Source organism: Balaenoptera ricei, chromosome 15, assembly GCF_028023285.1.
Source record: "Balaenoptera ricei isolate mBalRic1 chromosome 15, mBalRic1.hap2, whole genome shotgun sequence".
Lineage (NCBI taxonomy): Eukaryota > Metazoa > Chordata > Mammalia > Artiodactyla > Balaenopteridae > Balaenoptera > Balaenoptera ricei.
The window spans coordinates 24,991,531-25,003,290 of NC_082653.1; the positions used below are offsets into that span (position 1 = coordinate 24,991,531).

At 39.2% G+C, this 11,760-nt stretch overlaps 1 protein-coding gene across 1 annotated transcript; it reads left to right on the forward strand.

The window, feature by feature from the left end:
- Positions 1-362: 362 nt before the first annotated feature.
- LOC132349014 (S-phase kinase-associated protein 1-like) lies at positions 363-924 on the forward strand. The gene has a single exon (XM_059897082.1). It carries the CDS (start codon positions 454-456, stop codon positions 907-909), a length of 456 nt encoding a protein of 151 aa, XP_059753065.1. The 5' UTR covers positions 363-453; the 3' UTR covers positions 910-924.
- The last annotated feature ends 10,836 nt before the right edge of the window (positions 925-11,760 follow it).

An 11,760-nucleotide genomic window follows, 5' to 3' on the forward strand; every position in this document is an offset into this window, starting at 1 on the left:
CCCACATACATGCGACGGAGCAAATAAGCCCGTGCACCACAACTACTGAGCCTGCGCTCTAGAACCCGCGAGCCACAACTATTGAGCCCGCAAGCCACAACTATTGGGCCCATGTGCCAGAACTACTGAAGCCCGGCCACAACTATTGGGCCCACATGCCACAACTACTGAAGCCCACGTGCCTAGAGCCTGTGCTCTGCAACAAGAGAAGCCATGACAATGAGAAGCCCGCGCACTGCAATGCAGAGCAGCCCCCGCTCGCTGCAACTAGAGAAAGCCCGCAAGCAGCAACGAAGACCAAACACAGCCAAAAATAAAAACAAATAAATTAATTAATTAAAAAAAAACCAAAACAGGTGTTGGCCTTGTTCTCCGCTTTTCTGTTTTTCTTTTTGCAGATGCCGCCCTGCTCTCATCAGCCTCTGGCCCGCCATCTCCTTGAATCCTAACACCATGCCTTCAATTAAGTTGCAGAGCTGTGATGGAGAGATATTTGAAGTTGATGTTGAAATAGCGAAACAATCTGTGACTATTAAGACCATGTTGGAAGATTTGGGAATGGATGATGAAGGAGATGATGATCCAGTCCCCTTGCCAAATGTTAATGCAGCAATATTAAAAAAGGTCATTCAGTGGTGCACCCACCACAAGGATGATCCTCCTCCTCCCGAGGATGATGAGAGCAAAGAAAATGGAACAGATGATATTCCTGTTTGGGATCAAGAATCCCTGAAAGTTGACCAAGGAACACTTTTTGAGCTTATACTGGCAGCAAACTACTTAGACATCAAAGGTTTGCTTGATGTTACCTGCAAGACTGTTGCCAATATGATCAAGGGGAAAATTCCTGAGGAGATTCGAAAAACATTAAATGTCAAAAATGATTTTACTGAAGAAGAGGAAGCCTAGGTACGCAAAGAGAACCAGTGGTGTGAGGAGAAGTGAAACTTTGTGTCTGATGCTGTAAAACTGTTAAGGATTGTTCCAAATACTAGTTGCACTGCTTTGTTTATAATTGTTAATATTAGAAAAAAAGTCCACAAATGCAACAGCAAATCAGTTGTATTAGCAGAATGTTGTCCTCATTGCATGTGTAGTTTCAGTACAGATTCCAAACTTATGGCTCAGTTTCTTCTAGTATGATCAAAAGTTCTTTTTTCTTTGCGCTGAATAAAATTGAACTGTGGCTTCTCTATAGAAAGTGGCATTTTGGGCTTTCCCTCTTTTTGTAAAGCAATTTCTGCCTAGTTTATTGTCCAGTTAACTTTAGTTTAGTGACTTTTAAAAGTTGGCATTGTAAATAAAACAACTTGCAAAAATTTTTCTGAAATAGAAAACAACAACAACAACAAAAACTTTTCATTATGAAAAGTTTCAAAGATATATAAAAGAAAAGAAAATAGTATAATGAATTTCCAGCTTCAAATAGCAACTCATTAACAATAGCTTTCATCTATTACCACTGCCGATGGCTTCTTTTGAAGCAAATGCCAGACATCATATTATTTCATATGTAACTATTTTGGTAGAATTTGGTATGGTGATTTTTAAAAATTTTATTTTATTGAAGTATAGTTGATTTACAATGTTGCATTAACTTCTCCTGTACAGCAAAGTGATTCAGTTACACATATATATGTATATGCATTCCTTTTCATATTATTTTCTATTATGGTTTATCACAGGGTATTAAATATAGTTCCCTGTGCTATACAGTGGAAGCTTGTTTATCCATTCTCTATATAATAGTTTGCATCTGCTAATCCCCAACTCCCAATCCATCCCTCCCCCAACACCCTCCATACAAAAATCTCTTAAAACTTGATAATAAGAAGACAAACAACCCCATTTAAAAAGGGGGCAATAGGGACTTCCCTGGTGGCACATTGCTTAAGAATCTGCCTGCCAATGCAGGGGACATGGGTTTGAACCCTGGTCCGGGAAGATCCCACATGCTATGGAGCAACTAAGCCCGTGCGCCACAGTTGCTGAGCCTGCGCTCTAGAGCCGGTGAGCCACAACTACTGAGCCTGCAGGCCACAACTACTGAATCCCGTGTGCCTAGAGCCCGTGCTCCACAACAAGAGAAGCCACCACAAACAGAAGCCTGTGCACCACAATGAAGAGTAGCCCCTGCTCACCGCAACTAGAGAAAGCCCCCGTGCAGCAACAAAGACCCGACACAGCCAAAAATAAATTAATTAATTAATTAATTAAAAAAAATTTTTTTAATTAAAAAATAAAAAGGGGCAATAGATATGAACACATTTCACTAAAGAAAGTACAGGAATAAGCACATGAAAAGATGCCCGATATCATTAGCCATTAGTGAAAAACAAAATAAGATGCCATTTTATACCCACTAGAGTGGTTATTTAAAAAAAAAAAAAAAAGACAATAACAAAGTTGGCAAGAATGTGGAGAAACAGGAAGTCTCATACTTTGCTGGTAGAAGTGTAAAATGGTACAGCCACTTCGGAAAACAATCTGTTGGTTTCTTAAAAAGCTAAGCATAAATTTATCATATGGCCCAACAATTCCACTTCTACATATATGACCCAACAATTCCACTTCTATGTATCTGCCCAAGAAAAATGAAAAAAATGAATGCCAATGACTTGCATGTGACTGTTCACAGCAGCATTATTCATAATAGCCGAAAAAGTGGGGGGAAGAAAATTAAATGTCAATCAATTGATGAATGAATTTTAAAAACGTGCCATATCCATACAATGGAATACTATTCAGTAATAAAAAGGAATGAGCTATTGATACAACCTATGTCATGAATGAACCTGAAAACCATTAAGCTAAAGGAAAGAATCCAGACACAAAAGGTCACATATTGTATATTTAATTCCATGTATTTGAAAGGTCCAGAAAAGGCAAATTTATAGAAACAGAAGGTAGATGAGTGGTTGCCTGGAACAGGAGGTAGGAATGGGAATTAACCCATGTAAATGACCATGAGGGGTCTTATTAGAGTGATGAAAATGTTCTAAAAATTGTTTATGATAATGATTGAAAAACTCAATAAATTTACTACAAATCATTGAATTATAGATTTTTGGTAAGTCAATTATACTTTTTATAAAGTTGTTTTATAAAACACATATGTCAGTTGTTCCAGCAGTTCCATTTCTAAGAATTTATCCTTTAGATAAATAGGCAATGAGCAAAATAGCAGATGAACATGTGATCCATCATAACATTGTTTGTAATAGGAAAAGATTGGAAATAAGGACAAAGTCCATCAGTAGGGGATAAGATAAATTATGGTACTAGAAAACTATGCCAGCTTTAAAAAAAAAAAAAAAAGAGCAAGGCAGATCTACGTGTGCTGATGTGAAACCATCTCCAATTTATTTAGGAAATAAGGTCTAAGCATTTGGTCAAAAATAAAAATGAATAGATTACATATTCATTCGCTTGTATATGCATAGCACATCTCTGGATGACACAAAGGAAGAGAATAAGATTGTATATCTCTTAAAGAAATTGAGTGGCTGGAGGACAAAGTAAGAGGAAAACATTTTCATACTTTTTAAATAATGTGTCAGATACCTATATTAGCTACTTGAAAATTTTTTAAATTTTTAAATTAAAAAATTTTTAAAGAACTTAACTAAAATCATTAAGTTTTTTAAAAAGTGGGTTGATTTAAAGAAAAATATGAGTAAGTCTCATCACAGAGTGTATACAGACAAGGACAAACTACTAAGGTAGGGTGTGGACAAGTGTGGCTGGGAGCCAGCCCAGGGCCATCCATCAGGGCTGCCAGCCTGGGCCTGCCTATCTGGTGGCTCCACACCTCACTCAGCCTGGCCTGAGGCTGGAGAGGGACAGAGACTGAGCCCTGATCCCTGAGCCTTCCAGACACTGTGCAGCACAGTGGTCATGAAAGTTGTCTGGTATTTGTGACTGCTGCCTACGAGGGTCAGAATGGGCTCATGTCACAAGCACAGAGTTCCCAGCCAGCAGGCTGCATACAATCCTGCTGCTTCCAGGGATGGTCAGGCCACCTGGGTCTTTTGGACACCCAGGGCCATCTCAGTCCCAGAGAGTGGAAAGAGGAAGAGCTTTCTCCCACTCCTCTGCAGTTGAGGTGTAGAGCTCAGGATGTGGAGTCAACCTGATTTTGCTGCTTATTTGCTGTGTGACCTCAGGCAAGTCACCTAACTTCTCTGAGCTTCCGTTCCCTCAGTTGTAAACATGCAAATGATACTTTTAGAAATACATATAGATGAAATGAAGCAATATACCAAGAGAAGTAAGGCAACAACCCCAATGTTATCAATAGGAGAATTAATAAAATTAATTATGCTATGTTTACACATATAGCAATAAAAAGAACAAACCATTACCACAGGCAAAAGCATAGATGAATTGCACAAACATAACAATGAGTGACAGAAGCCAGACAAAAAAGAGTAGCCATCATGAGAAGGGTACTTTTTTTAATGTTTAAGAACAGGCAAAACAAACATAAGGTGATAGAGATAAGAATACTGGTTACCCTAGAGCAGAAAGAATTAGCTGGGAGGGGAGCCTCCCTCATGAGGGAGCCTTCTGAGGCATGGGAAATGTTCTATATGTTGATCTGGTTACACAAAAATCTGTACATACACACATATAAGTTTGAATTGTACACTTAATATTTGTGATTTTACTACATATACATGTTATAATTCAATAGGCATTTTTAAAAATAAAAAAGAGGGAATGATGAGCATAATATTCAAGAGGACGGTTACCTTGGTCAGGGAAAGAGTTGGGTGGGGAGGAGGGTATAGTGTTAGATGCAGGTTATTGTCAAGGCTCTGCATTTTGTTGTGGGGTGGTGGATTCACAAGTGCCTATATCATTACTTTAAAAAATTAAATAACTCAAAAATAATTTTAAAATAATACAAATGATACAGATACCTGATAGGGTTGTAGGGTGTATCAATCGGGATTCTTAACTGCAATAAAAAAAAACCAAAAACCAACTCTCCTCAGTTTGAGCAGAAAAGAAGTTTATTAAAAGATGTTGGGTGGCTCGTAGAATCTCCATGAGAGCCTGAGCACCAGGCTTGGGGGCTGTGTACAGTTAGGAACAACTCTCAAAATCACCCTGAGGATTCCAGCCAGGAGAGATGCCAGGGTCACTGTTGCAGGGAACAGACACTACAGCTTTCTCTGCCAACCCTGAGCTCTGGGTTCTACCAGCAGCTACTACCCTCACTTCTCTGTGCCTCGTTTGTGAAATAGAAACAATATTTTATATTTCTATTTTTATACATATGTTTATTTATTTAGGGGTGTGTGGACATGTATGTGAAATCATGTGTGTAAAGGGCTAGTCCAGATGCCAGGAACACTGTAAGCGCCTACTCACTTAGGGTTCGCAATGATAAGGTCACATGGCAGCTGGCAGGACTAGTTCTGGAATGCAGGTAAGACACCCCCAGAGATTCCAAGCAATTCTTGGAGGAGACTTGATAGGGGATGCCAGCTTGCATTGGCAGATGGAGGCCAGGAAACACGGAATTATTTTGAAAAGCTATTTTAATGAGACTGTGCTATACTGGTACAAAGGCTGTCTTGTCCATTATCTTATTTAATTTTCATGATTTGCAAAGGGCAAGGACTGTGAGAGCCAGAAATATTCTGGACTGACTCCAGCTCTGCAACATCCCAGCTGTGTGGTCCTGGACAAGTGATGTAATCTATCTGAGTCCCAGTGCTCTCATCTGTAAAATGGGGACAATAATGAGATGTCGTGAGGACCAAATGAGAGAAGATACATGCCAAGCTTGGCATAGAGTGGGTGCTTGATAAAGGTAATAGAAACAGGTATTGTTATTTTCATTATCACTATCATTTCTCCTACAGTCCATGTAAGAAGGTGTAGCCATGAGACAGACTAGGCCATGAACAGCAGGATCTGGAACTATAGACTCAGCTATCAGGGTAGAACAAATTCTGGAGACAGCCAGCTAAAGGTGAGGAGAAGAAGTCCACTACAGAGGGCAGAATGCAGGATTCAGAGATGATGGGGGCAGGTGACTGGGGTAACCCATTCAGTCGTTGGCATGAGGTGGCCTGGTACAGGAGAAGAGACAGAAGCAACTCAGAGACCCAGCCCCAGAGGCTGAACCCACTGATTCAACAGTAGAATAATAGTTTGACCCAGGCTCTGAGGTTAGGTAGAGCTGGCTTCAGATCCCAGCCTCAATGCCAAGATGACCTTGAGAATGTTCCTCATCATCTCTGACCTCTGTTTCCTCCCCTGTGGAAAGACTGATTGTCTTACTTCTCACTTCCACTCCTGTCATCCTTCTAGAATGATTGGTTCAACATGAGAGCCTTCCTTGGTCTCCTCATTTCCAGTGACCTTGGTCTCCCGGGGTCATACCTGCACACCAAGTCTGAACCCTCAATTTTCCTTTACCACCTCCTCCCTTCCGTCCTTGAACTCTCTGAGACCACAAATTCTGAGGACCAAAACTTCACCTAGTATTTCCATTGTTACTATGTTTCTTTCTTTTCTCAAATCTATAGGATCTGAAGTCTTCCCTCTTTTTCATTCTTTTTTTTTTCAGAAGTATGGTTGATTTACAATGTTGTTAATTTCTGCTGTACAGAAAAGTGATTCAGTTACATTCTTTTTCATATTCTTTTCCATTATGGTTTATTGCAGGATGTTGAATATACATAGTTCCTGGTGCTATACAGTAGGACCTTGTTGTTTATATTGTTACTACTAATATTGGTATGGTAATTTTGGAACTATTGCGTGTATCATGTAGGATAAAGCAAACAAGTAAATATGTTACTATTAGGAATCAAAAGTTTTCATAAAAGGGAAAAGAGATCTGAATATAAAGTCAAACAAGTTCAGAAAAAACACTTATGAGTTGGAAAAAAAATATAACCTCATGATTACATATATATTCATTCCTAGATTTACCCAATGAACGGGAGGGCCTGAAAGTAATTATAAGTCAGTAGCGATGAGCATAACTTGAGCCCAAATCTTATTCTTTAAAATTGGCCTGGGCTCTTTGGAGAAATGGCTGATTCTAGAGCTTGCAGAAGAAAAATATAAGCAGAGTCTGGAACATCTTGTTATGCCAAAAAATATGAATGCACTCAGGATTAATAAGAGTGTGTCAATAGGAAACAAAAAACAGCTCGAAGAGGCTTTTACTGACTAAATTTTGGACAATGTGAGTATTAACAACAAAAAATGAATGTAATTAATTATAAAACATTGAATAAATAAAAATCTATGAGTTTATAAAATAACGCAGAGAGACATAGAACTCATTTGCCACTGTTGGAAATGACTTTTTTTAAAATCAGTAATTGCAGTTAAGTTTTTATTTATTATTGTTTTTTAAATATTTATTTAATTTATTTATTTGGTTGCAGCAGGTCTTAGTTGCGGCATGCAAACTCTTAGTTGAGGCATGCAGGTGGGATCTAGTTCCCTGACCAGGGAGCAAACACGGGGCCCTGCGTTGGGAGAGCGGAGTCTTAACCACTGCGCCACCAGGGAAGTCCCGGAGATGACTATTATGTTGGCTCTTTACTCTAATTATTGGTTATTAAGAGGAAAGAGTTAAGCATTTCACCTGTGTTCTTAGTAGGACCTGTAATTCATTCTTAGGAGAAAGGAAAACTCTTCCTTGTAGAAGAATGATACTTGGAACAGGATAGAAAGCCCAGAGATAAACCCACACACCTATGGTCACCTTATCTTTGATAAAGGAGGCAAGAACATACAATAGAGAAAAGACAGCCTCTTCAATAAGTGGTGCTGGGAAAATTGGACAGCTACATGTAAAAGAATGAAATTAGAACACTCCCTAACACCATAAACAAAAATAAACTCAAAATGGATTAAAAACCTAAATGTAAGGCCAGACACTATAAAACTCTTTGAGGAAAACATAGGCAGAACACTCTATAACATAAATCACAGCAAGATCCGTTTTGACCCACCTCCTAGAGGAATGGAAATAAAAACAAAAATAAAAAAAGGGGGGCTTCCCTGGTGGTGCAGTGGTTAAGAATCCGCCTGCCAATGCAGGGGATGTGGGTTCGAGCCTTGGTCCAGAAAGATCCCACATGCTGCAGAGCAACTAGGTCTGTGCGCCACAGCTACTGAGCCTGCGTGCCACAACTACTGAAGCCTGCGCACCTAGAGCCTGTGCTCCGCAACAAGAAAAGCCACTGCAACGAGAAGCCCGCACACCACCATGAAGAGTAGCCCCGGCTCGGCACAACTAGAGAAAGCTGGTGCCCAGCAACAAAGACCTAATACAGCCAAAAATAAATAAATAAATAAAATTTTAAAATAAATAAATAAAAATAAATAAATAAACAAAGAGGACCTAATGAAACTTAAAAGCTTTTGCCCAGCAACGGAAACCATAAACAAGACGAAAAGACAACCCTCAGAATGGGAGAAAATATTTGCAAAGGAAGCAACTGACAAAGGATTAATCTCCAAAATATACAAGCAGCTCATGCAGCTCAGTATCAAAAAAACAAACACCCCAATCCAAAAATGGGCAGAAGACCTAAATAGACATTTCTCCAAAGAAGATATACAGTTTGCCAACAAACACATGAAAGGATGCGCAACATCATTAATCATTAGAGAAACACAAATCAAAACTACAATGAGGTATCACCTCACACTGCTCAGAATGGCCATCATCAAAAAATCTACAAACAATAAATGCTGGAGAGGGTGTGGAGAAAAGGGAACCCTCTTGCACTGTTGGTGGGAATGTAAATTGATACAGCCATCGTGGAGAACAGTATGGAGGTTCCTTAAAACACTAAAAATAGAACTACCATATGACTCAGCAATCCCACAACTGGGCATATACCCTGAGAAAAGCATAATTCAAAAAGAGTCATGTACCACAATGTTTCCTGCAGCACTATTTACAATAGCCAGGACATGGAAACAACCAAAGTGTCCACTGACAGATGAATGGATAAAGATGTGGCACATATATACAATGGAATATTACTCAGCCATAAAAAGAAACGAAATTGAGTGAGGTGGATGGACCTAGAGCCTGTCATACAGAGTGAAGTAAGTCAAACAGAGAAAAACCAATACCGTACGCTAACACATATATATGGAATCTAAAAAATAAAAAATGATGAACCTAGGGGCAGGACGGGAATAAAGACACAGACGTAGAGAATGGACTTGAGGACACAGGGAGGGGGAAGGGTAAGCTGGGAGGAAGTGAGAGAGTGCCATGGACATATATACACTACCAAATGTAAAATAGATAGCTAGTGGGCAGCAGCTGCATAGCACAGGGAGATCAGCTCCGTGCTTTCTGACCACCTAGAGGGGTGGGATAGGGAGGGTGGGAGGGAGATGCAAGAGGGAGGGGATATGAGGATATACGTATGCATATAGCTGATTCACTTTGTTGTACAGCAGAAACTAGCACAACACTGTAAAGCAATTATACTCCAATAAAGATGTTAAAAAAAAAAAGTGATGCTAATAAATGTAGAAAGAATGATAGAATCAAAAAAATTTGATTACCATTTTGCATCCCCCACTGAAATGATTGATGAATGATAATCAGTGGCTGCTAAAACTGAAACTGAGTCCCTTTAAACTGAGTTCCCTTATTGAGTTTATGACCAACCTCTGTATCCAAAACTTTATTACCTCTCTTGTCCCTGTTCCCCTCAGGATTGAAGAGTATCAAAGAAAAGTGGGGATTAAAACCAAGCAGGACCCTGCAGGGCCTTCCTGGGTAAAAAAGCCCCTTTGTGTGCCCCCATATCTTGTTTATAGAGAAAAGGCTTTAGTCTCCTTGGCCTTCCCCGAGTTCCAAAGAGCAGACCCAAGCAGTTACTAATGAGAGAAGTGAGGGGGGGAATGCAGAAGCAAAGGAAAAGCAGTTAAGCAAGAAAAGTAATGACAACAATGCAGCAATAAAACAGAGTCCTAGTTCCTCCTCAAGGAATATACGTAAAAATCTGACATGTCTTTGAGCTGTTCTGCAGAAACTAAGACCCCCACCCAGGTGGAGGATGGTGACTACGTGCTGACCGCAAGCACTAGACCTCAGACTGGTTGGAATCAGAAAGCTGATGATTAAGATTCCTGAAACACCACCCTGTTACCTCACCACCAACCAATCAGCGTCCACAAGCTGCAACCCTCACTCTAAATGTTGTCTTTAAAAACCCTTCCCTGAAAGCGATCAGGAAGTTCAGGTCTTTTGAGCTCAAGCTGCCGGTTCTCCTTGCTTGGTGCCCTACAGTAAACACTGGACTTTCCTTCACCACAACCCGGTGTCAGTAGATCGGCTTTACTGCATGGCAGGTGAGTGGACCCAGTTTGGTTCAGTAACAAAACCATCGGTGAAAGGCTGTTGTACAATAGGATGTTTCCACCATCACAACGTATCACCCCACAGATGATAATTGCAAAGGGGAAGTAGATCCTTTTTCTGAAAGAGAGATCTGGCAGTCAGTCACCACCTTAACCAATTGATCAACATTAGCATCACTTATAGAGGGACAGCCTGACATGATGTGCCAACAGAAGTGATACAATATGAAGTACCTGACATGACATACGAAGCACTGTATTTTGGCCCAAACTGCTTATCCCAAATATAATGAGACCTTTAGAACTAGTTTCCAATATATAGGAATCATAAAAGGCAGAGGGATAAATTAAATAACACCACAATTAATGACACAATGTAAGACATTCCTCAAGACAACTGGCCTTGTCTTTTCAAAAATATCAAAGCCATGGAAAGTAAGAAGAGGAGGGTGACTGCTGTTCTAGACTAGAGGAACTAAAGAGACATAAAACCAAAATACTTTGTCAACCTTCAGTGGATTCTGGTTCAAAAAAAAAGCTATAAAATGGGCAATTAAGAATATCTAATTATGGACTGGAAATTAGATATTAGGGAATTACTCATTTTCCTGTGTGTGATAATGATATGGTTATGAAGGAAAACGTCCTTCTTTTTAGGGCATGTACACTGAGGTACACAGGGCTGAAGTTTCATGATGTCTAACACTCATTATCAAAAAGTTTAGCAAAACAAACAAACAAATGAACGAACAATAAAAAAACCCACACACTCACACACACACATCTATGTGTAGATAAAGCAAATACGCCAAAATGTTAACAATTATTACCTCTGGATGTTGAGTGTATGGGTGATCATCGTACTATTTTCTCAACTTTTCTGTATATTTGAATATTTTCAAAATTAAAATGTATTTTAAAAAAGTAAAATTACCATCCCCTGTGCCAGTGACTCCAATTTTATTTCTACAGCTCAGACCCTTCCTTTGAGCCTGGAGGGTAATATCCTAAAAATGTCAATAGTGGTTATATTTGGGTAGTGTGATGGTGGGTGATCTTTTTTCTTCATCTCTTTTTATATATTTTTCCAGATTTTATTGAACATATGTTACTCTTCCGGGTAAAATTAAAAACAAAACAAAACAAAAAACTTGACGTAAATAAATATACATGATTTGAAGACAAGCTTAGATGATCCACCAGAATGCCAACAGTAGATTTGTTGGACTTGTATGGGATTTAGGGTTTCTTTGAAGCTTCAAATGTTCTGTAACAGTATTCTAAAAGTTCACAGGGCCTTAAAATCACTTGGGGAACTTTTAAAAACAACTTTATTAAGGTATAATTAACGTAATGTAAACTGTTCACATTTAAAGTGTGAAATTTGTT

Excerpts from the sequence above, each read along its gene's own strand:
- LOC132349014 (XM_059897082.1), top strand. The coding sequence starts at position 454 with ATGCCTTCAATTAAGTTGCAGAGCTGTGATGGAGAGATATTTGAAGTT.